The sequence below is a fragment of the Choristoneura fumiferana genome, chromosome 5, assembly GCF_025370935.1.
Source record: "Choristoneura fumiferana chromosome 5, NRCan_CFum_1, whole genome shotgun sequence".
NCBI lineage: Eukaryota > Metazoa > Arthropoda > Insecta > Lepidoptera > Tortricidae > Choristoneura > Choristoneura fumiferana.
In genome coordinates this window covers 14,272,031-14,299,581 of record NC_133476.1, presented here as the reverse complement: position 1 = coordinate 14,299,581, position 27,551 = coordinate 14,272,031, and the positions used below count along the sequence as shown (strand labels likewise).

The 27,551-nt window shown below is 37.2% G+C and overlaps 1 protein-coding gene across 5 annotated transcripts in view; it reads right to left on the bottom strand.

Moving 5' to 3' along the window:
- The window catches only part of Sp1 (transcription factor Sp8), an 81,905-nt gene that overhangs the window by 9,863 nt on the left and 44,491 nt on the right, over nt 1-27,551 (bottom strand). For 2 of the 5 annotated variants that reach the window (XM_074088094.1, XM_074088093.1), the window contains exon 2: nt 24,234-24,281. The exons of 2 other annotated variants lie outside the window; for them this stretch is intronic. In XM_074088094.1, the coding sequence (XP_073944195.1) occupies nt 24,234-24,281 (48 nt within the window). Of the gene's footprint in view, nt 1-16,637; nt 16,804-24,233; nt 24,282-27,551 lie in introns of those variants that run through there. One more of the 5 variants, XM_074088096.1, reaches the window with a different exon arrangement.

Below are 27,551 nucleotides of genomic sequence, written 5' to 3'. Positions count from 1 at the left end.
CCAAAGAGTTTGAATCTTCCCATCGCAATCAGAACACGTCTCATCTAACACCATCAGTAATTTGGGCGGATTATGCCGCATTGTTTCACCGCGATTATCGGGACGTTTCAATAAAACTTCGCCGCCTAGCCGTAATGCGAGCGTTTAAATTTGATAAGTCGATGAAATTGTGTGGTAATGTGTCGGACATGAGCGCCCACTCGTGTCGGCTCGCCCGGGGCTGCGCAGGCGGCTAGTGCGCTGTCGAAACGAAACTAACGCTATAGTTCTGAATTGTACAATGTATGTACTTACATTTGAATATTGTATACAAACCTTCCAGTATATGCAGTCGCATGCAATTGCAACATACTTGAATATCACTTGTTCCTAAATACATATGTATTTTCATGAATTTAATTTACTATAAGTTAACCTCATTAAATAGCTTTATTTTACATAGATAGCTACAAATTCAGAAAACTGATTGACTGAATGGATAAAATCAAGCCTTTAATTTAATGAAACCACTAAGGTTACAAAACTTAAAAGGGTATTTAGGAACTATTTAAATTCCATAACTTAAGATTTTGTTTGAAAAACTTGGGAGCATCGTCCAATTTCAAAGGACATTTAAACCGTCAAAATTTTGATCCAAATTGCCCACCAATATTTTGCGTGACGGAATTTGCTACACAAGTTTTCGAAGTGAGACCGACCTTCGCCGGCTGGGACCAGATAATAGGAGCACCAATTTGAGAAACCAGTTCCACTTGTACAAAAAACAAGCGACGGCCGAATGGAAACAAGGGACTCCCTTCTACTTCGGCTTTTGTTCTCTCGCTTTGTAACAGAGCCAACATGTAGACACAATATAGCTGGCAGCTTTTTTTACTCTTAATTACTCAAGTGTTGAATCAAGTTTATAAGTGGCCTGATGAAACATTATTTTTGATTTAGGCTCGATATGGTCTTAACGTATCTTTGCACAAAAAATTAAATAAGCGTGCTGATTTCCGTTTGTTAAAAAAACAAAGCATAGTTACCTACTTATTTAATTAAAAGAGATGACATGGTCGCAGTAAACTAAATTGTTGTGTAACATCATTGATGCCGCTTAAATGCTTTGATCAAAAAACTTATCGTCGCTGACAACAAAACACTCAATAATTACACCTTGGTTGCTGTAATTATTACCATTAATGCGGATATTAAGTTATTCAATAATTATAAGTGAACAATGGCAACCATGATCGTGAAATTAATAGCGCCGTCGCATGGCATGGGCAAAGCATTTTGTAATCAGGGTCCCATTGAATCTCGAGCCGGAACCTTAGTTAACATAACACGCACAGCGCAGATTCCCTTTCTCGTGGGAATTTTGAAAAATCTCTTTTTAGTGTACATCTATGACCCTTAAGGAATAAACTTATCTGCCATATTTTAAGTCTCCATTGCTTGAGGCTGTCCGTGTAGCTTTACAGATTAATGAGTAGATAAATAGCAAATCGCTCATCCAGTAGAATAATGACATATTTACAAGAAAACATGTTTTAGATTTTAAATTTAAGGTTTGATATCTTTAAATCACTTTTTTATAAAATCGTCACAAAGCAACTGTGTCAATGTTCTATTGGATGAGCGAAATATTTACTCGTAATATGTGACACAATTAGTACCGAACTGCCTGCGCGTGCTCCGACACGCACTTGGACATGTTTTTAATTATTTATGATTCTTTCCCACCGTGCAACAAGCCCATTTACCGAATCATGCCTTAGGTACTTGCAGAGCTCTACATAGTTGCAGACATATTTAACTCCTTCTTGCTGTGGATATATGTACCTATAAGGACCAATGTTCCGTAGGTAAAAGCTTAGTGCTTTTAATTCAAAATAGTACCTAACTACAATACTTATATTCTAATATAAGCAGTTTGTGGTAGCCAAAATGATGCTCACATGACTCTGTTTCTAAAGTGATATTGATAAGAGATTGTGTAGGTAGCTAACTAACAGTAGCTTTTAAGCATCACAATCGCTCATAAATTTTTCGTAGCTGACTGCAGATATTATATGCAAATATATCCAACTTTGCGTGTGATCCAGGGATGTTTAGCCTTTTATTTGAAAATTCGTTTAATCACAAAATTAGTTTGAACTTTTAAAGTAACTATTACGGCATTTCGATGGCATGCCGCAGATAAGTTCAAGGCCGTATTGCATACAACGATACATTGTGATAGCAGCATCGCGTGTGCCCGTGGCCCCCGTCGGCTCCGCGCTCTCCGACGTTTCTTGGAAAACGTCGTTAAACTCACGTATTTTTGGTAGCAACTTAATGCCAGTAATTTCCACAGAAATCATTATAATTAGCTCCATTTATACCATAGTAACAAACAAATAAAATGGTTCGACCACACTCTGCCGCGGGGCACGCGAGACCGGATTTATTGCCCTGATTGTCTATATCTTTAATATGTGTAACTGTCTCTATCTATGTTATTAAAGAATATGTAACATTTCATCTATTTTTTATTTTATAACTTCACGTCACGTGTCGCCTGAATAAACGTATGTATGTCCCTTCAAAATTACAAAAGGTTTCCTACGCGTCGTTTGAATAACGGCATTCTCGATGGCGATGGCAGTGTCAATAAAAAACCGCAATGACACATGCCAATACAATGGAGCTCTGCAATTAGTTGACATTTCATTCGCCGCTCCGCTCTAGCTTCTATAATAGCGTGGAACTGTTTCATGTGGTGTGGCTTCGTAATTCTCTTCAACTTCTGTTTCACATTTTTTTTACATTTAACAAATTGAACAACGCAGGGTATTAATTGCTGAGAAAATTACCGCCACGGTGCCCTCGGGGCCTAAACCACAAAGACGCGGTGCAGCAAACGACTGCGCAGTCCTCATAAAAACGAATAATTATGCATTCAAGACATCATTTCTTTCCAATTACACCAGGGTACAACAACACTATATAGGTTTTTCTACAGTGGCTATAACTAGTACGCCAGTAGGTAATATGTAAAGGATGTATAAAATTCAAACGAAATTGTTTATAACTCGTATAACTACAGTAATTGAGTTCTTAAACTAAGATTATGGAAGTAAACGATAAGTGCGAATTGAAATACAAAATAGATAGTAAGATTTACAAAAGTAGTTAGTCATTTGTAACAATAGCAACAATTAGATAATAAGGCGAAACACTATAATTTGGTAGGAGGGCTTTGGCTAGAATGGTGTGGAACAATCGCAGCGGATGGAAGAGTCGGTGATTACGAAGGCGCTGAGTGCCCAATCGTCACGTAGCCGCGGCGCAAGAACAAAGCGACGTATTAAACAATTGAACAGCCACAAAAAGTCCCATAATTCAATTTGCATCCCGCTAGATGAATGTAATCGCCGGCAAGAACTGTGGGTACGGTTAGAGCCGCGGGCGGAGGTGCCTGAGAACGGCTTTCGCCACTTTTCAACACTTCTGTGAATCGATTACCTAGATGCTAGGTTTCTTTCCATGTTCTTACTTGTAATTCTATCGCATTATGTCAGTGTACGTTTAACTGTTGACGTGCTTGTTTTATCGTATCATGGTTTTGCTTTTTATTAATCCAATCGTGATCGTATTATTTCTAGCTGGAATTAAAGCTGTGCCGAGCTGCTCTACATGAGACAAATGGTTGTAAGGTCAGATCGAGTCCCTTAGCTGTTGTTGTCAGGTATCGATTTACAAATTATGTATCGAACGCATGTCGACAGTCGCGGGTATCATGGTCCGCGGTGACTCGCGCATTATTATGATAATGCAGGCGGAGCCGATGGTATCGCGCTATCCGCTCCACAACACAATTGAATTAGCATAGCGCGGTGTCGGCCGCGACGGGCGGTCCCGGCCACGCGACCACCAAAGTACTTCATCTCCTATTCCATTTCAAAAATCTTATCGTTAATAGACGAATCTTCGATTAACACTGATATATTACGTGGATGTACGAGGCGATGACGTGGTTTAACTAAACGTTTTACGGCTCTACCTAAATAGTTAAACATACTCGTATTGCTTAACACTTAATGTTCTGAAACTTTTTTTAAATAAAGTGTCTAACAAATTATTCACCTAAGTACCTAAGTAATAACACTGGTATCCTGCCTTTTCATAGAAATATTATTCCCAAAGTTTCATTTGCCAAACTGTTTTATTTCCCAACTCTCAATTTTCTCAACAAAAAAAATCTCAGTGTGCTTATTTGCTTATGGTTTTAAAGACCACAGTAGGTTGTTGCGTTTTTTTTTTGAAAATTTCTAAAAAAATATGGTTTCAGAGAAAATCGTGAGTTGATAAACGAAATATTTGGCAAATGAAACATTTGGGAATAATATTTTGGCAAAAAGACAGAGAAACACACGGGCACTCGTAACACCACAGGATTGCAGATGCATTATCAGCCTAGACTTGGATAATAAACCTTATGTGCCTCTCTCTATGTGATACTCTGCACACCGGACGGACTATAGCAGTGCAAACAATACTGCATGGTGGCAGGATTAGCCAGTAAAACTGTGATAGCAATTTGGACCTTGTAAGTACAGTCTTACAACCAACCAACTGCTAATTTAGCTCTATACACCTGTCTTCAAATTATTCTGGAATATTTCAATAGAATAGATGATTGAGTTAGTTTGACTGAACATCGCCGTAGATGTATATATATGGTTGGAATTTTTTCCATTTATTGATCAACGTTCAAAGTTCGTTCAAAATTCCGATCAAAAAGTTATAGGGATTTTCAGTCAAATGAAGCCAATAATTTGCTAAAATATATTGAAATAATTTGGAAACAACCTGTATAAGTGTTAATATAGATGGAGTAATATCAAACAACATGAATCGATCATGGTCAGCTCAATCGACTGTTACACCGACGGCACATCTAAACTGTGTGCAACTAAGTCAATTGTCCTAAACGGTCCACACGTCCGCTCTCGAGTTGCGGTCTTGCATTGGCCGGTTATGAATGAAGTCCGTGTTGAATGGAGCTACCACGCCGACCGCAACGCGCTTGTCAGCTGCGTGCGTCTGTCGCCATCGTTCAGTAATTATACTGGAACATGCTCAGAGATCTGCTACATGAACTTGTATAAACCTCTAGCTATTGCAAACTCAGTGTGTTTCAACGCGAGATGAAGGTCGGTTCAAGATGTTTTGTAGAATCACTTTAATCATAGTAAATTTTATGAAAATCCAATTTTTAATACAAGCTTGTTTTACTGCCTGTACTTACCATTACAACCATCATAGTATGTATACTTTTACTTCTAGCTATTATATTGCAAACTCAGTTCATTTCAATGTGTGATTAAAGTATCGATTCAAGCTGTATAGTAGAGTCATTTTAATCTTGGTAAGTTTTTGTGAATAATTTAATTTTCAATACAAGAAATAATTTAATTTTCAACTCAATCCGATCACTTGAAGTGAATTAAATTGGATTTCCACGATTTGACACTATAGTAAGTTAGTGTCAAATCGTGGAACGGTAAATTAAGTAGTCTTGCAACAAATATTTGTGAACAATAAAGCAAAATAACCTAAATAAAACTAATTGACGCATACGGATCCCCTGAAAGATAAATATTGATGTGAACACATTAGCGTTGCTATCAATGACAGACGCGGTTTAAAGCTCAAGTACGGACAGAGTATTCATGGAGCTTGGTCCTCGGTGAGAGGTCGTGAAATATGGCTCGCAGAGGGGCCTAATGGGCCTTGCCGCGCGACCCTCTAATGGTAAGTAGCCGGGAATAAAAGACTTTTAACAAAAGACGACTGCAAACGCTATACCCACTTTATAACCGACGATACAATAAATAGGTATATAGGTATGATAAATATGTGCACAAGAGTTAACTAGACATGAAATGATCGTGACTGACAGTAATTTATTCTAATTAAATTGATTTAATTTTCCGGCAATCGATCATCATAATGGTTAAATTGATTATCAGTAACGGTTTTTTTCGAATTTGTTGAAACCATACGCCTCTCACGTTCCACCGGTAATTGCTTAATTATAAACTTAGTGCATCTTGCAAATGAGACTAAATAAGCAAACTAAGTGGGTTAAGCTCTGCTAATAACCGTGAAAGACTCAGACGTTCTTATTTCATTAAGCGTATTTAGAAAATTACTACCCATGTGCCTAGCATAATGGACAAGAAAGGGGTACTGGATCTTAATAAAAACGGGCATGGAACAACTTGGTGAAAGCGTGACCAACAATGAGCATATATACAATAACACACAAATTGGCCATGAAGATCTTCCTTTAGAGGAAAGCGGTACGAGTACAGCGAGAGAATATCCGAATTCATAACTGCTTCGGCTCCGACCGCAGACTGCGTTTAATGGGCACTCACAATACAAGGAGACTGTTTGTTCAAATCCCCCGCACGACAAATTGCAAACGGAAAGTTTACACTTAAAAGCCGGATGCTCGGAGTAATAGTTCCTTTTCCGATAGCTCTGATACTATTAGCTAAATGGAACTTCTGCAGTTTTAACATTGGAAATTAAATTCATGGATTGTTGTGATAAGCATTTGACAAAATCATATTTGGCAACTATTTAATTGATGGCAGAAGGATTTTTTTTCTACAATTGAAATGGTTATGCATGCACCGACATCGATGCAGGCTAGAATTTTTAATTATGCCATACTTTCAGTTTAGATTTTTTTCCTGTACTATATACCTACTGTGATTACAACTGGACTGTATTATTTACAGTCATGGCACACGTAACCTAGAGACAGAAATAGGACTCTATTTACCCGCTGATGCTTGTAAGTATTTCATGTAACCCTCTATTTGTTGTTTTTAGAATGATCTGCGAAAGGACAGCGTGAATGGCGCTATCGGTGTCAGTTTCAATTAGTGCTCCGCGGGGCCCTGCGGGGCGCCGCCGGGGCACTCCGGGGGACCCTCGAGTGCGGCTATCTCTTCATGCCGCTAAACTACTAAATTAATCGCTTACCCTGTGGGTGGCGTAACTAGGGAACCAGAATCAAAACTGCATGCGTACACTTTGAATGATATTCGCTGGAGCAACTAAAGCTTATTGTAATATTAAAACCACATCCCATCCCACTAATATGTATTATAAATGCGAAAGTTTGTAAGTCTGTTTGTTTGTTACCTCATCACGTCTAAGCCGCTAAACCGATTTAGATGAAATTCGGTATACAGATAGTTTGAGTCCCGGGAAAGGCTATATTAGGTAAGTTTTTCATCCCGGAAAATTGCATAGCGATAAACGAATTCTACGCGGACGGAGTCGCGGGCAACAGGCTAGCAACTAATACTAAAAGGAATTGAAATAAACTTTTTTTATTTTTTTTATTTTTTTATTCGACTGGATGGCAAACGAGCAAGTTTCCTGATGGTAAGAGATCACCACCACCCAAGACTTTTTCGCCACTCGTGCTAGTTGGGCATTTTTCTCCGTTTTATAAGTTTTAGTAAAATGCGATAGGTAAAAGTCGTTTTGTCAAGTCATTTGTCCATCCGTAGTAAAAGTATCCGTTATGATGTCCACGGGTAAAACCGTCCATAAGAACAACACTTTCCCCTACTCGTCAGTGAAATATAATTATTTCTGAATCGCAATGCATGTCTGCACTGCAAGACCCACTTTTCAGCAATCAACCTCTTTACAGACCGAGCTGATAAAATCAATACCTACGAGTATATGTCTTTTTAGGCGTATAAGCGACTCGCGCTTCTAACTTGCGCGACATTTCTATTCCTCTTAATATTATTTCAATACTTAACAGAACAAAAGACAACACCGCTCCTTGTGGGTAAGTAACCTTTTTTTAAGTGGAAGGCATTAATTAGTGGTGCTCCGTCTTCGAAAATAACCTTCTCCGTTGTCGGGGCATCATTTATTGACAGGGCGCGATGACGGCACTGTCGGCGGCGGCGCCTCTGCTTGCCCCGTGACTTGCAGCTTGCGTTCATTACTCGCGCTCGCCCGCGCCCGCGCCGCCGGCGCACTAACAAGCCAGGCTAATGCAGTGACCTTGCAAAAACCTATCTCCAAAACCTCACCTATTACCTACCTACGATCATTATCGGTGCTTCAGAAGCCGACGTATAATGACTCCCAAGGACGATAACTGTTTCGAATCTCGAGGGCAACCTTCCCAAGCGGATCCTTCCATTAAGCGAGGGCGGTAACAACAAAGACGTACAAAGGTCCCTTCGACAGCAATCATTGACGGTGATTGTGCCGGCGGGCCGGTAGGCAGCGCGACGAATCAGCGCTACCAATGTTTATTCGGGGATGATTGGATGAGTGATTACTTTTTCGACCTTTTTATTCTGCCTATAGCGATGTGCAAACTTGAATACCAGAAAAGTTACCATGACAGTAAAGTGAGAATAGCTTTAAACAATTAAAAATAAAAAGAAGTAACAGTTTAAATTGGAGCCGCTCTAGTGTAAATAAATATTCAATATCTATATTTTAATAATTCATGGCAGGAAACAGGGTGTTGAGTAAAAACTATTGAATGAAAAGGCACGTCACTAGTGGAATATCTCAGTAAGTCATAATTGTAATATTTGCAGCGTAATGACGGGCTACGTCAAGCTGATGTGAAATTGGCCGGCGCGGGCGCATTGCTTGACGCAACACGCCACTAACTAATAATATTATTACAAATGGAAGACGTTGCAAAAAGTAGCTAAATTACTTACTGTCCTTTAAGATAGATGTATTATAGGTACGTAAACTAGTTTTGATGTCGCTCAACTGCGTGATTGATAGTTGCAATTTTGAAATTTGAAAATGTTTTAGTTATTGATTGCTTTCTCAGTATTTTGTTATTTTTCGGTGTCTATGCTACCGGTATTATTATTATTAAACATTGGCATTTTTTATTGCCACTAGTTTCTCGGGCTGGTTGCGTAGGTACCGGTTTTAATCTAATATATGGATTAAAGTGTCGCAGGTTACATTCTTATGCGTTTTATAGCATTTATTAATAAGCAGCTACACGCCTATTCTCCAACTATTAGCACAATTAGAACCAATCAAAATGATCGGCGACCGATAACTGTAAAAAATTAACATTACTAACCAGCAACATTAAAAATATTAAATGGTTATTTTGTGGTTGAGGCAGGAAACGGTGCAGTTGGCTTGTGGTCTGGCCGTTTTTACACGAGCACTATGTGTGGCGAATGTGGAGCCCATTTCATAAACCGCAGCACAGAACATGTCGAGTGGATAACTGCAACTACTAGTTAATTGTGTTCAGTAACACAAATAACTGACAAGCCCCACCACGTCGACGCAAACATCGGCCTCCATACGAGTATATTTAAATTTAAAATCCGCGCAAGCTGACTCGAATTGAAACGTCAATGAACCGTGCCACTGAAATAAAGCACAAAACTGTCCCAACATAAAACAATTAGGTAGAATTGACACAATAAATCGACGGCGACACGCGTAGCGACAGATTCGCACGTCATTAACGATCTTTTAGGAAACGGCGGCACAAAGCGACGAGTGGACGAGTGCCACCAGATCCCAGCATTGTTAAATTTGTCGCCGCTCCGGCGCAGCGCTGACGGATGCCCGCATAAATAACTTACCGAGACAGCTTAATGAACAAACGTGTGCAGAGTAGATACTTACCTACATGTATCTCGCTATATCTTTAAATTACTCGCCGGTACGCAATAACATTCAATTAGTGTAGAAACTAGCCAGCGACTATATATTTGCTACAGTCAAACTCACTTTAGAAATTGCAAGAACTGTAACGCGATTTCTTATTTTCGCGTCGGCGTCTTTAGCCCATGTAGCGCCCGTGTGCAATTATTACCTTAGCGTCATCTAGGAAGCGCGCGGTCAAAATGAAATAGGTACAAAGTGCCGCGGCCGGCGCCTCTAACACCGCTGCGCCCGTGTGCAATGCACACCCTGCACTATAGGTAAAGACGCCTCTGATTTCGATAAATATTAACAACTTGTAAGTATCTCAGTAATCTTCATATCTTACATTGGGTAATTAAATATAAAGATTGGAATGAGATTAAATCAAACGTCTTTCAACAGTTTCAACTTGTTATCTAAATGTTTGTCACTATGTTCTAAATACAGATGGAAGTGTAAACGGTTAGAAATCCCGTTGCGTGCGCAGTATATTTCCCCGACAGCTTAATTTAAATACCTTTTGTCAATGGAAGGGTTAAACACGATGCTTTGCTGCCAGGAAAAAGAGTTATGAAGGGTGCCGTACGTCACACGCTTTTGTTTTTCAGTCTTAATTGACTGCTGTGACAAATATTTTAATGAAATTATTTCAGGCAAACGTGATAAGTTATCTTACGAAGTGCCGTTTTAACAATTCAATGGTACGCATTGAAAAAGCCTGTAAGTGGTCACGTAATCCCCACATTGAAGTGCATAATCCTCCGTGTAAACCGTAGCAAAAAGCTATCAGAAGTGACAGATCTCAAGAGTCCATTGTTAGGAGCTCATCGTATTAGGCTAATGCCATTTCTCGTTCCATCAATGTTGGGCTGAATCGAACGGCATTTGCCGATACTCGGGCGATGACAATGACGGCACCTTAATCCTGACAACAGCCATTTAGGGCCGTTACAAATAAAAGTTTGTCGGTCGCCGGTCGTCCGACTCAATGCCACAATGCCCGTTGCCGCGACTTCACGCTGCGCCTATGAATGGTCGAGCGCCAAAAAAATCTATTAGACACGCATAATGGATTCAATGTATAGATTCAGGACATGAGATGCGAGTTCTCGATCGATAATATAGTTTCTACATAGCACTAAGTATAGGTACGTAAACGTACGTAACGTACGTAGTAAAATTTTGACGACTACTCAGCCTCCAGAAGTTTAGCAGACAGTTGTAATTAAATCATTAAGTATTATCTCATTAGTAGAATTGTCTCATTAGTCTTATTTTGACCTATCACTAATAGAGTCGGTTACCTAACATAATAAAATAATCAATACAAAATGCATAGAAAAGTGGGTACTTATTGTTAGGGAACCAACTGTACCTGATCTACTAAGGTTTTTTTAAAATAAATATTGAAGTACTTCAAACTTATACTGTTTTTAGTTCTGATCAGGATTTAATTGTCAAGGTGGAATATAGATCTACGTACCTACTTCATGATCTTACTCGTATTTCATGGTAATTTTACTTAGACCGTGCATTACATTTCAGAAACTAACATTAAGTATAACTTTAAATTTCAATGACTTACCTCTCTACAATGCCATTTGTAGTTTTTAAATTGATGAATTTGCAATTTTGTTCATATTCCCTTCTTGTGTAATATTTATTATATACCTACCTACCTAATTGATGGCAATAAACGCATTTTCATTCTTTCTTTCTTTGTTTATTGCCCGATTTCCAAAGGATCTAATAAAAAACCAAAGCCTCCCCTATCTTAAACGTATCTCGACGGCAAGGCATTTCAACACTTCATAAACCAAATAGCCGTTGTCATTTCTAGCAGCAGAGACTGTTCGTCACCCTTTGTACACGATCCCGGCACCCGATGACAAATATTTTGTTTTGGCGAGGGAGACGAATGGTAAACGAAACAATGGGCGATTCGGGACCGGGAATGATTCTGATACCATTCAATACGGAAGTGTCGTTCCGTACAGCGCTTCAGTGTTCAATCAAATATTGACGTTTGATTGAATACACCCTGCTGGTAAATCCTTTTAGAATCATTGACAGCAAATCTGTTTGATTGAATACTTTTTAAGTCTTAAATCTTTTGTAATTGGTTATTTGTTGGACTTGTGAAGGGTTGGATGGACCAGTCGGGGACGTGGATGGTCGTCGTCGTCACGTACGATGATCCCGGTGTTAGTAGGTAAGTAAACCTTCAAAACCAAGTTTAGTTTTAGTAGTCATGTTCGCACCTATGAAAGAGCCCAGACTAACCAACTAAGTACCACCAAGTACCAATAACTCTTAATTGATAGATCTTTGACGTGCAATTGAGGACCATAGCACTTCCTTCCTAGCCAAACTTTCTAAGTTGCATGTCCGAGATTTTATTAGTTGGACGATGTTGGTTCTTCATCGTCGTCATCTTGACAGGCTGTCGCCGTGTACGGATACGTCTGGTAGGATATTATCAACATCATTATGTAAATCTTAGTCAAAGAAAAGATTATCAATCTTTTCACTTCACTTAATAGGGACTATCATTGCAAGTGTCACAGTAATCAAAGAAAGAAACAAATAGAAAATATTTATTCGTGACAACATGGTGAGAATGGATAAAAAAAATAATTATGCACGTCACGAATGGTCCCAAATCAGCAACGCAGAACGATTCAATACGGTATTTGACAACTGTTGAATTTTCCATATGGTCATCATCATCTCAGCATATATACGTCCCACTGCTGGGCACAGGCCTCCTCTCAGAATGAGAGGGCTTGGGCCGTAGTTCCCACGCGGGCCCAGTGCGGATTGGGAACTTCACACACACCATTGAATTGCTTCGGAAGGAATGTGCAGGTTTCCTCACGATGTTTTCCTTCACCGTAAAGCTCGTGGTAAATTTCAAATTTGCCATATCCTGTATATTATTATGAAAATAAAGACATACAGATAATTTTTAGCGAAGAGAGAAATTATTCGGTTGAAAATAGGATTTATAGCGATTTTTTGAAAAGACTATATATCTGTCTCTTTCTAAAACGCTTTTCTCTATGCAGCAAGTATGGCGCTACTTGCATGTGACGTCACATGTAAGAAAGCCTTTCTCTGTCTAATCCTGAATTTCAAACCTTTATAACTCTGTTATATTTAAAGATAGCTGAAATATTGTTTTTCTGTTCAATAACATGCATTGTAAAGCTTTAATTTATAAAATAAATAAAAAATAGTCACATATTACCTACAATTTAGCTTCAAACTCAATGTAATAGGTAATATTGACAAAATGTGAAATGTAATTTTTAACAAATTTATTTTATTACCTATAACACAAGAATGACATCGATTCCACTTTTTCATGTCGCGAAATCCTTTGGTTTGAAAAATATTCGGCGACCCCCTGCTTACCTTCACTTACAGTTAGTTGTATTATTTTACGTTGATAATAGAAACATTAAATAATTATAAGAGTATTTTAAAGAATCGGCGGCCCTTTTATTATTATTAAGAGGCATCCGCGACTCCCGGGGGTCACGACCCACAGATTGAAAAACGCTGGTTTTAACACTTGCTAAATTATCTTAGGTAGGTACTAGTTTTCCTCATACCCACTACATACCATAAAAATTGCACCTGTCAGTTTGCTCGTTAAAAAAGTGAAATGTAGGTACTTCTACATTAAATACCTGATAACGGGCAATAAAAAAGTACTAAATATGTAGATACCTACAGATTATTCGCCCTCCATATACATTATACAGTGACGTGTTTATAAAATGGACTTCTATCTTGGTTACACGTAGCCCACTTAAAAATATAACATTAATTCAATATCATGGAACATATGATTGAGCGATTCGAATCGGTACATATTTTTACATTTAAGTGTACACTTCGCGGGATCGCGGTGGATGCGGAAAGCACAAGACCGGTCTGAGTGGAGAGCCTTGGGGGAGGCCTATGTCCAGCAGTGGACGTCTTTCGGCTGACATGATGATGATGATGATGATGAAGTGTACACTTGTTATCGTTTTCGTTTTCTGGGGACACTATTTACTTTACTTTTAATTGAGTGATTTCACCTACGTGTGACCATGTGTGACTGAGGTGCAGTCGCAGTATATCAAGAATTTACTTACTTATTTTCATTTACTTCTGCTGGTGACTGTAAGTATAATTATAAGTATACCTAGTGGTTTATTAATATCAGCAATGTAACGCAAGCCACAGCTACTAGATATTTCTCGCACGATTAAATAAGGCTTTAGTAACATAACAACTCATTGCAGTAAAAGTTCCAAAAGGCACATTGTCATCAGTGGAACATAAAATAAGCTGAATATTAATAGATAACTGACAATGTAATGTCGCAATGTGTAAAATAAATACTTATGATCACAGCCGCTTGTGGTCACGATTAGAATGTAGGTATAGAAAGTGGTTGAAACGTCGAGGTAACTTTACCAAGTCCCGGGTGATATTAATTACTAACTGACGCTACGTTACCTATTTGTGAGTTATACGTATAAATATGTTAACTGTATCAGATGTATAGCTTGGCATAAATATATACATTATTGGCTCATTAGATATAATACGTGATCTCTAGTAAATCAACTGCACGCAAGTTCAAGCCGACGGCGACGGCAACTGACACCATACTAGGCACTTCCATACATGCTCAGTTTACTTGTAACGTCAACAAAAAAAACCTTTCGCACCCTAGATGCAATGCCAGTTGGCGACTCAAATAGTAGATTGTACAACAAGAGCATAAAACGAGCCATTTTACCCAATACGTTCATATAGCCACCGGAACCGGTACGGCGAGGGTGGATAGACTAGACACGTCGAGGGGAAAATGGGTTTAATGCTCGAGTTTTACACTCTGCTTTTCACTTCGACTGCGAGGAGGTTAAATAACAACAGTGGAAACATTGTTCTCTTTCTAGGTACCTTTTATTTTTCATGCATTGCTAATATAATACATACCTACGTATGTACATACATTCATATATATTTACGTTTTATTTGTTGTGTTTCCATTATGTTCATTGTATTTTTTTATATTTAGTTTCATTAATTTATTTTGATTTATGTGATTGATTTTTAGTTTTATATCAACTAAAAATTACTTAATAAAAAAATATGTGGAAACTTTTTTGTTTGTAACTGTTTACACCTGATTGCCTTGGTCTTAGACGAAGATTTTACTTTATGCACTAGAACACAAAAAGTCATTTTATGTCGCCTAGATCCAGCGAGAACTTTACGAGCATAAGAAGTGAAAACATTATTATTATTATCTAGTCTGGATTTTGTCCCACTGCTGGGCAAGTGTATCCCCTCATGTCCTCAATTCCTCCCGTACCAAAGCAGTCTGAGGCCAGTCGTCGAGAAATACATCCAGGTCGTCCCACAAAAATATTAAAACTATATTAATTCTACTAGGTAATCCTACTAATATTAATGCGAAAGTTTGTGAGTGAATGAGTGAGTATGTTTGTTACTTCTTTTCGCTGAAACGGCTGGACGGGTTTGGATGAAATTTGGCAGAAAGTTAGTTTATAATCTGGATTAAAACATATAATATCTACTTTTTATTCCGATATTCCCACGGGATAGGGACAGAATCTCGAAATAACAACCGCTGGCCTTAGAGTCTTGAAATTTTGGACAGTTTTTCTTAACACAACCTCAATGAAGACCTCGATATAAATTTTGGGAATTCCCGGGTGAATTTTGTAAAATAGTCATCCGTAAAAATGCTAAGGGGTTTACTTAATGTTAATTGATTAAATTATTAAAGGTCCTAGAGTTCACATTGACAATGTTTGTAAAAAAAAGCGGTCAAGTGTGAGTCAGACTCATACACTGAGTGTTCCATACACATTTGTAGGTATCTATTAATATCCAGTGTTATCAGAGACCCTCTCGTACGTAAAATATATGCTAAGTAGGGTCATTTGTGATGATTACTGAAGTAAACAGACAGATATAAAATATATATATGTATATATATTATTTTCTTGTAACAGCTATATGTACTTTCATACCTAATTTCAAGTTTTTAGGTTAACCGGAAGTAGGTACTCGGCAATTTGTATGGAAAACCAAGGTCATAGGTACTAACTAGTCTACTCGTAGGTAACTCCGAGGTAGGTAGGTACTCGAGCAAAAGAACGGCAAAATAGAACTTTAATTGGATTTATTAATTCTTTCTTATTAAAACATTAAAGCCATAGGATCTAACTTAATACACGTCAATAAATAAAAGTGTCAAATAACTAAACCCTGTAAAAATATAGCGGTTGACCAAATTATTATATCTTTAATCATTTTAAACACGATTCATTACTAGAACAAGTACATACGTACGTACCTTGCCTACCTATATCACACGCTTATTTGATACCAAAGATTTTTTTCAGATATACCTAGTTAGGTACCTAGATTCGAACAATTTGTAGCTCTACCAACAAGATTTTATAAAAATTTAGTACCTACCTGGTATGTACTCGTACCTTATGCACCGAAATACTGACCTGACCTGAGCCTAACCTAACTGTTCAAAACTTCCAATCATAAAGATAATTAAGTATAATTCCTACCTAGGTATTAAGGTAGATAGGTATTAACCTAACTATCCTAAGCTACGTGTTGTCTCTACTTTGTAAAACTTGACAAAATACAAACGTTCATATTCATTGCATATTTGTAAATCTTATAAGAAAATAATCAATTATACAGATAATTAAACCAAAATTAACGTAGGTATTGTATTTACATAGGTGTTTGCTTGGTAAAAATAATTAAACATGATAGGTACAACTTCGAACCATGTAGGTAAACTTTTTGGTAATAATCTAAAAAACGTGTAAGTAAATACATATATTAAAAACACTCACAATAGTTTTATTCGTCGGCGGCGCCGGCAGCGGCGCGTACATATCAGTAATCATTGTCCACTAACACTCAACACTCGCACATTGCAACAAAAACTTAACAAAAATCTATAAAGTGTGTACTGTCACTAGTCACGGCGGGGCGCCCACATGACGTTTTGTGCTGACAACCGCGGCTCGCAAGATCCGCGCTCGGACCGGCGCGGGCGCGGGGGTGGGGAGGGCCGGTGGGCGGGGCTAGCCAATCCCAGCCTCTTACCACGCCCCGCCCACGCGGTGCCCCGCCCGCAAGGTCGCGAGGGCGGTATCGATCGTACACTGAGACTCCATTTTATTTCGGCTCCCTCGATTTGCATAAACTTTTTTGTTTCAAATTGTTGCTTAGTCGGCGAAGTTTGCGTAGCCTCTTTAGCGCAGTTATGTGGCTTCGGCATGTAGGAGGATAATTTATCTTGCTCGTGAACTTAAGATCGTTTCGGAATAAGTGATGAGGAATTAGAACAACCATTAAAATACTCTATCAAATTCTTTATCGGTTTATTTTCTAGCAAAACTGTAAATTTCAGAGAAGTTATTTTCAGTTCACTTAGACAATGTAGAATTTACTTCCTTATTTTTTTGTCGACTATATCTACTTGTTTACGTGGTCATTGCGAATGTTGGTGTATTGTTTGTCATAAGACTGTGAGGGTTTTCTTATTACACACCACTAGAGTGTTACACCAGCGTGTTTTACCAGTGTTTCTTGTTAACCTTCAGAGTACCTAAAATCCACGACAAATCGATGTTAAATACTGTTCTATATTGATATTGTCATATAGGACTATCTATCTACGCCTTTCTTGATACCTTTAGCTATTAAATATGCAGACATGTGAAAATATCAAGAGTGGATTGTCAGAAATTAGGAATAAAATACCTACATTTATTACTACGTAAAATAGGTAGGTAGGTAGGTAGGTACTTTCTAAATTTTGAAAAACTGAATCACAAAATTATTTATCATATTCGATATAGTTAATCAGGAATATGGTTAATTAGTACTTAACGTTAAGAACCGTACCTAATTTAGGTAAGTATCAATCTACCAATACACAAAAGCGCTATCTTAAAGACTCTACCTTTCGCCGTTACCGTAACTACCACCGTTCGTGATCCAACAAGGTGTTAAAGATAATGAAATATAATGCTCCCCACAAAAAAAGGTTCTAAACACGACCAAATAATTCGTAATAGAACTTAAAAACACCATAAAGGTAGAAATACACGTGAAAAAAAATTATGGCGCCTTTCCGCACCCCTCAAGCGGCTCCGCGTCGCTTTAAGAACAGCTTATGCGGCTAATAGTTTTATGACACGCATAACACGGGGAAAATACCTCCCGACACCAGCATACGAGAATTAGTCCTATAACGGTGCTACAAGGTGCAAGATCGCGACGTGGTCACAACGGAAATGACAGTCGCGAGCATTATACGACATTAGACAGGGGTGCCATCGGGTTCATAAAATAGTAAAATCGAGGTGAGGGGGGCTGGGCGTGTCCGGGATAACGAAATAAAAATGCTCGGCTGCTCACAAGCGACCGTGCGAACTCCGCTTAACGCAATAAACATTTTAATTTGAACACGAAACTCACGCTGAGATGTAAAATTACAACGCGAGAGGGCGGCGTGTGCAAAAGAAATCAAATTACGAGGAAATTTCATGAGCCTGTAATTCTGAGGTCTTTCCGGCGAATAGGTCGTACCTATTGCCGGCTATAAATATGTAATGGACTTGCCTATGTGTTCCCGCGGGAGGTTTTGACATTTTGCGGGCAGATTACTTTGGACAAGGGGCTTTTCTATATTTATGAGACCCTAACTTTTAGCCGTAAATATAACCTTTTTACGACAAGCGACGACTTATGAGAAAATGTGTCATTAAATTTATGCATCGTGCTGTTCTAGAGACGAGTGTCACCGAGACCGTTGTTAAAGCTACTAATAACAAAGCTTTTGGAATAGTTAGTGTCGCTAAATATGATAACCTCAAAGAATACCCATTTACGTAAGTACTCATATATCGTTTCGAATAGTTTATTTAACAGAAAAGAAGTTGACTCGAACACTCGTAAATCAACGAACAAACATTGTCTTTATTTTTTGTTACAAAGTTAGGAAGTCTAATGAGTTTTGTATTGTGCTGAATTACCTACTCATAGGCATATAATCACATCCCTGAAAATATCATTAGAAAAAGTAAAAATCAGTTGTTATAAAAAATATAACTCAAATTAAATATTCGACTAGTTAACCAAATTAAATAGGAGTTTCCTTGAATTAAAGCTACTGTGAGGCACATGAATAATTATTAACAGAAAATCTACAGGTCACTTACACATTAATATTAGGAGTATGCCTGATATGTTTGGAACTAATCCGTAGTTGAAAAAGTTTAAGGAGAACACTTGCAGCTTGGCTTGGTTACTCAGCGCGGCTACCGGTGGTGGCGAAAAATTCTCATCCTCATCACAATTATTATCACTGAGGGGTGCACATTGCTCTTACCACCTCTCATTCTAAAGAATACAGCATTTTTAACAGAATAGAATACTGCTCTACACGTATTTTGCTTTTATCATATTTTTTTCCGATTTTAGAACAATTTTTTCACAGATATGATTTCAAAAATTGCACATAACTTTATTAGACACATCTTAGGTTGAATTATCTAAGTGGGATATGATAACGTGTGAGGCTATATTGTACTTGTGTAAGCACAGTATTAAGCAATAATGTTTTAGTTTACATTTAGGTAAGTAGCAGGAATTGATGTAGGTACCCAAGCAAGGAAGCATTCTGCTATTTTAGTTTCAGTGAAACCATCAACATGTTGCAATGGCGTTTACGACGCAGCCGGGGAAAGGACTACGTTCGAAGGCAATAAAGTCTTCTTCTACTACATAGAGGTATAATGTTACTAGAATGAAGCAATGAAGTATTATATGGAGTAATTTATGGCAGTTGTTGGTTGCTTACTAGGTACAGAGTACTATTTAGTTCTACTCTTTATCTGTCATTACATACAGCATGTCACAAAAACATGCAAAAACACTATATGCCTACCTAACCTACTAATTTATTTTGATGATTACTAGTCATTCAGGTTTATGGGCCTAAAAGCTTTGACGAGGTTTTGTGAAATGGTTAATTTGATGTTAAGTAAGTAGCACCGGGCATCGATCGTCTATTGTCTATGGGCGGATGACATATAGACGGATAGACACCCGCGTAAGGGAATTTAGATTTGTTGCCAGCCTAGAGGTCTAATATTAAATATCCTATACACGAACAAGGTTATGGACCATAATATGGTGGTATATCTAAGCTTTTTTCTTTTACTATAACTCTTCAACATATTTTTCAATTTTGAATGGCATGGCTGTAGGTACAGAAAAAGAGAGAAAATTGTGATTGCTGCTAAATAAGTGAATCGAAATTAAATTTAGAATTAGCATCATAGAGCTTCATTATTTGTACATTCATAAGGTAGACGTCTAAGTGCTGATCAGTGCCCCAGTATTGCCATTTTTAATTTTATTTACCATTAGCAATACAAATGACATCAGGGTGCCAACTATTGGGCATCAACATGTTAAACACTAGACGTACCTATGTGAAAAACCCGCGCATTCTACATTCTCAAGGAATATGTCTATCAAATTTAAAGTCTTTAGGTCCAATGGTTCAGACATTAGATTGTTCGTCGACATACTCTTTTGTAGAGCTAGTTAACACTTACATTAAAGACAGTCTCCCCTCATGGACCAAGGAATATGTATGATTGGAAGTATTGGAAGTTTGTCTGTCTGGGGCGGCGGAAATGGGCGGAAGTGAGCGACGCCGGGTAGAGAGGCTATCTCGGTTAAACCGTTTATTGCGAGTAGTGACGGTAGAGCGTACCTCTATGTATGTTTTATAGTTTAAAAAGTTCAAGTTACTGTTTAGGGTTTCGTACTTCAAAAAGTAAAACGGAACAGTTTTAGGTTCTCTCTTGTATGTCACAGCCAACTTTCTCTGTATCTTAATCTACTAAACCGATTTAGTTTTTGGCACATACCTACATGCATTTGTGTGACCCAAACACAGATATAACGTGTGAGTCTACTCGTGACCACGGCCACTGTAATGTGGTCGAAACGTCGAGGTAAATATTACTCGTTTGTTTTAGCGTGATATCTCCTATTTAACTCTCTTACTGTATAACTAAAATGAATAATTTAAGATACTTATATTTTCGAGTACCTACCTACTAAAAAAATAGGTTTTTAAACTTTGCTCAGATTAATAAATTCTTTTACTAAAGTAGATACTAATCAAATTATACATAATAGCTCCATTTAGCTACGTCTACAATTTGACAACCTGTAATTTATCTTGACAGCTAAATTTTTCGATTAAGCTTTATTCACATCAAATTTACCTATATCCACAATGTATCGTTAAGACCTAAGAAAACTATGCACTAATTTTAAAATTAAAGTATCTAAGATGCCAAGTAAGTGTTTAATTCCTAAGATTGTTAGATTCCTTATTATTATTACTAACATAGGTATAAGATTTTGTAACTAATAACATGGACTATATAATTGTCTGAATAAAGAGTTGACTTATTGCATTATTAAAATTCAAGTCTGTTTAAAATCTCATCTCTCATAAAAAAGTGACTGCAGATAATTAGAGCAAATAATAACAGATAATAACAGACTGCACTGGGCCCGCGTGAGAACTATTACCCAATCCCTCTCATTCTGACAGGAGGCCTGAGCCCAGCAGTGGGACGTATATAGGCTGGGATGATGATGATGATGAATAACAGATTTGTGAACCTAAGGGCTGTAGTAAGAAAATTTATAAAGACAAATATTTTTTGAATGCCTCGTGTTGTCTACTGTAGGTATGCTTGGCTAAAGGTAATCTTTTTTTGATTTGTGTCTTGCAATGTGGCGTGGCGTGACGTGTAAAAGTACTTTTCTCAAACATGTGTGTGTTCCATAAAACAGGCTTTAAAATATACAAATACAAATACAAATACAAAGACTCTTTATTGTACACCAGACATAGTAAGCGATACAGAAAACAAACTGTAAACTGTGTGTATACTGTTGCCGGCCTAGGCCTGCAAGGCAACAGTCTATTGTTTCAATGCAAAACGTCAAAATATTAATCTGAATTGCTACGGTTCATTTATTAGTAACTGAATAAATTCGAATGACTATGAATATTCTATATGTAAATACATAAATACTGCTGACGTGTTTTATTTACGTCAAATTACAATTTAATTTACATAATAAAGTATTAATTTAGCTGATTAAAATGGGCTACAGTTCGGTAATAATTACCCTAAAAGCCGAACAGCAAACACTCCAAAAAAAAAGTTTAAACGGGAAAATATTGACAAGTGTCATTGTATTTTTTTAACTGGACTTGGTCGTAGCCATTTTGCAAGTAAGCGCTATTGTATTTTCAAAGTTTCGTTTAGAAACGTGATCTGTGATTTTTTTATTTTAGCAGTCCGTTATATGTAATATCTACATGTTTTATAGCAATTTGATTTTTATGGGATTATTTTAACCTTTTAAAAATCCATGTTAGGATGAAATAAATACTTATATAGATGGTAGTTATAATTAGTCTGGTACAATTTTATTTGTCTGACAAATAAAACATTGATTTATAGGAGTTTTTATTTATTTCAGTGCATGTTTGAGAAAAGCACTATACAAGCCTCGGCATGAAAGAATATGCCAGCCTCGTATTCACTGCATACCTCGTATGCACTGCAGTAATATTAGTCAAAGTTAACCAGATAGAAGTATTACGTCAATGGTATAAGGGCCTTATCACACTTGCGAGTTACGAGCGTGTTTTCTATACACACATCAGTGATCGCTTCATACAAAATACGCTCGCTACTCGCACGTGTAATAAGGACCTAAGCCTGACATGCATCAAAATAATTGTTAAAATAGGACTGCTGTAATATTAATATATTGCTGACTGTATACCTAATGCTTTACATTCGGCCACACGCGGCGGCCCGGCCCGCGGCGGGTTGTGGGACTTGTGGGTTCAATCCAGCTCAATGCACATTGTACCCATTATTCTTGGATAGCCCTTTCAATTGAGCATTTAATGCTTTTTCCAATCGAAGATTGTATTGAAACAAAAAGCTTTCAGTGTGGTAAGAGCTAGGTTGCGTCAGAATACCTTACATATAGTTTTATGATTTTATCTTGAAGTTTGAAGCACCAGTCACCAGCATAATATTTGACACGACAAAGGATGCATAAATATTTATACGGCTCTATTTTTAGGGCCGGTAGAACGTCAGATATTTTTTCACTCTCCGCTGTGGCCGATATTAATGCAGGTCCAATCCTTTCTTATTGTTACACTCTGGTAACTACAGGTTTTAAGATAGACATTTTAACTTTTAACGATATGAAACTTTATTTAAGTTTTTTACGTTGGCGTTCTATTTCTAGGGATCAAGAATGCAAGTGGCATTAAACTAAATGTAAAAAAGTAAAAACTAGTTTTCTATTTCTTGAAGTAAATGATTGTGTGGCAATTTTTCTAAACAGTTTATATATATTAAATCTAAATGTATTTGTTTTTGTTTTCTATTTAGTCTTTAAAAAAATCTGTATCATACAGTGTAGTTAATACTTTGTCAGTATTAATGTAGGCCGTAGTTAATCAATAGTAATTAAATAAGGACGCTACAAGCGGTGACAAATAGGTGTCAAGATGACACGGGACCGGCGCCCGCGCCGCGGGGCGCGCAGTTTGACGAGTCATCGTGGCACCGCAACAAATCCGTGGACCCGACTATAGTGTTCTCTTTCTAATAGGTGTGATATGAAAGAGATGGATTAAGCAACAATCGAGAAATAATATCGGGCAACTCCTCACGCTGTCTGAGATTTTCAAGTTTCAAACAACAATTTCACAAGAAACATTTTACGATTATTCTAAATTTCTACTTTCTTTCATGCATCATTATGCACAAAACTTGGACATTACGATGTCCCGGATAGCATCGACTTGCGCGCCGTGTCGAATGCATTTCGCGCCTCTCATCCATCACAATGCTCGCCCGACGAAACGATGACGATAAATCGATATTATCGATTTCATCATTCGATATTCGTTCCGATATAATTTTGTCGTGGCGTGGCTGGAAAATCACAATTGTGGAAAGCTTCGATTGCAGTTGTTTTGAAGGAAACATAGCTATGCCTTAGTGTAATGTTTAGGACCGTTAGTTGCCAGTCATTGTGTCTTAGTTTTTGTGTTTACAGTTATTTTTATTTTGCATTTTGCAGTACACAACATTTTATGATCTAAGAACATGTTGCCAAATATTAGGTACTATACATTTAATACTCAGGAAAATTATTAAATTAAAACTATGTATGTATAACTGGTTTGGCTGAGTAGGCAAGAGGGATTATTTTTGTGTGTTATGTATATGCCAAATGATAGAATAAATACTAATTTCGTTGCAAATATATAAATAAATATAATAATAGCTCTCGGTACTTACTAAGATCTTCATGTCCTTGTGTTCCGCGGACACGGAGTCGATACTAACCTGGGAAATGAAACGAATGTTTGTTATTTTTTTTTTATAAATTAGAGATTCAAGACAAGACTATTTATGAGAGATACAGTGTATCTGTTACCTATTTCTCGTTTTTATTTTTATGCCTAGGTTTAATATTGTAGTTTAGGATTTATAATAAGCTCATGACGTAAATTACTTTAATTAACTAAAAGAATTTCTTTGCTCACCCGCGACCTTATGATAGCTAAGTTTATGTTTGAGTCTAACATCTGGTAGCATGGTGTACGGTTGTGTTGCTCTGAAGATGAGCTCTGGTTGAGTTCGAAACGCGTTAGTGTAGTGTGGTGGTGGTGATAGATGGGTTTATGTGAATTGTGTGTGATCTTACAGTGTGGAGGTGGAGGAACTGCATGAACACTCATATTATGCATAAACTTAGCTATCATATGGTCACGGGTGAGCAAAGAAATTATTTTAGTTTATTGATATGGACATCCGCAAAGTAACGCCTGATTCAATAAATTATTTAAATTACTTGAGTCAGATAAGTCGACAAAGAAATTGGTTTACCACCCTAAGATTTAATGTCATTTGTAGCGCTTAAAACGTCAAAGTCTATTTTCACTCACAAGTCAATATGACAATCAGCCTTATTGTTTTATTTCTGAACTGTCATTAAAATTGGTAAAGCACTTTCTTGATCGACTATACATTTGAAGCATACAAATAACAGCACTATTAGAGAAGATAATTTGCCTTTTAAAATTGAGTACTATTTGGTAACCTTTATACAATCACACCCTTTCGATAGTCTTCAATGTGGATTTTACAATTTACTACTCAAAACCATCTAGAATGTTACGAATGCAATCAACCTCCTGTAAGACAAATCACCTACAGGGTGGTATACGATAAAACATAAGTAAAAACGACAAAATAAGTGGCAAAATTCGATAAAGGTAACCAATAGGTATATAAAATAATTTATGTATACATAATCACCCGTAGCTACGTACATATTTAAATCATGTTTATCTATTTTGGTTTTCAAATACTATTTATTTAAATACTAATACTGCCTAGTAGTATAGTCATTAATTAACTTTTAAATATATCATATTGAATGTTTGAAGGATCCAAACATCTTCTTTGGCTATCATGCTTAGTAACGCTCAACCACAACAACTATTTTCCCAGGACCCTTGAAAACAAAAAACAAAAAACTAATGAGAAAGTCCCTAAAAAAGACCTATCATAAGTCGGCGTACACACGAGCGAATTTAATTTGGAGCGTTTTTAATTATGGCGGGAGATTCGTCGGCCGGCCGGTTTCGGCGCCGCGGCGGCCAGCCCTGTAATTATGGGCCAGTAATTGCGAGACCCGGCCGGCATCGGCGTATCCTAGCTGCCACTGAAACTAGTTGGCTTTGGCACTGGCGTAATTTTAGAGCTAGGAATCGTTAGACATTTTTTGTAAGGTAGGTACAGTACAGTGTTGAAAGATTTGTTTAGTTTTTTGTTGTTTGTTTTGCTGCTCAAATTTTTGCGCCTAAATGGATTAATGGCTGACATCTAATGTTATTTAACGTCTTATTGAAATGACAATTAGCAAAACGTGTGAATGAAATGCAAATGGTTTCATACATTGCATGTATGAAACCTGCATACTTAAACACACTAAGTAAATAGGCCATAGGCGTGAGAAAAAAAATAAAAAAACCAGCCAAGAGCGTGTCGGACACGCCCAAGATAGGGTTCCGTAGCCATTAAGAAAAAAAAATATATTTCTAAGGATCTCCTATTATGTACGGAATCTTCTAAGTGTAGGTATATTTTATACTTTAAGCTGCTATTAACTCTTAAAATAATTTGCACTTTAAAGTTTAATATTTCGCAAACAGATCAATGAATCGAAATTTTTTCCTGACAACCAATGGTTTCTAAAGACCTATCCAGCGATAGGGTAGTCGAGAAAAAAAATCACCCCCACTTTACGTCTATGGAAGGTACCTAACCTAAAAAAAAAATTGGCGTGACTGATATGTATTTTCATGCCAAATTACAGCTTTCTAGTACTAACGGTCTCTGAGCTTAGCCGCGGACGGACAGACATGGCAAAACTATAAAGGTTCCTAGTTGACTAGACTACGGATACGGAACCCTAAAAAAGGTGAACTCCATTGTCCATTTAAAAACGTTGGTAGTCGTTTAGTAATCAAATGACCGAATTTAATATTTACCGACCCGAAAAAATTAAGCGTTAGTGTTATTTTGTATTTCACATGAACTTTCAGTCATTTTATTCCTTTTGAGGAAGTGGTTATACGCAAAAATTCTAACTAAATGATCTTTTTTGAATCTCCCACAAACCTATTTGGACTTAACAGAGCTTCTCTTGGAAAAGACAGAGTTGAAAGTCGAATAACAAAGCGTGTATTGGCATACGCATAAAACACTGTAGGTGCCGGATATGTTATGATACAGCCTAACGCAATAAGTTTAGTATAATAGCACTTCTAATGTAGTGTAATTGCCCTTTGGGTAATGCTATGCACTCTCAGGCCACTGCTTTCTAATACAGTTTAAAAGGATTGTATTTAATTATGATGACTGGACAATTGTGTACTCAAAAAATGTTTTAAATCTACATTATAATAATTATAGATTAGGCCGATGACTAATATGAACTACCGATGCACATGTCTACTGTTTGAACAAGCCCTTATTTTTTGTTCGACTTTATTTTCACCTGCTAACGTGCGACTTCCTAAGGCTGCTGTCGTTTGTCACCTACTAAAATTATATGTCCCTTTTGCACAAGGCTTACGTGAAAAGAATGCATATATTATTAGGTATACTTATTTATGTAAATCCAAAAAAAGAAATAAAAAAAATAAAAAAAAGAAATAAAAAAGCAAAGTAGGTAGGTAGGTTTGCTGATAAAGCAAAATAGGTGGGTACAAAATATAAGAATGTAAGCCAAAGTCTCTATAATGTTCAATTCCGTTGTGGTTTTCTTAGCTAAGTGGCATTTGTTTATTTTATAGCATAACAGGAATCACTTTTCTTAGTTTTTTCATGAAGCAAACGTAGGTACATATTCGACACTTTTTTACTATTTTTTTGCTTTTTTTGTCGAAAGTTTCAGAGAAAAAAAAGCACGAGTAGATTTGCTTTGAACATTCCTATTTATTTTCAATAATAAAACAAATCAGCTTTATTTGTCAATGCGCTATATTGTTGATAATTTACGACTTAGTTGACATTTGTAGGGAAGTGCAAAGCGGAAATGTTCAG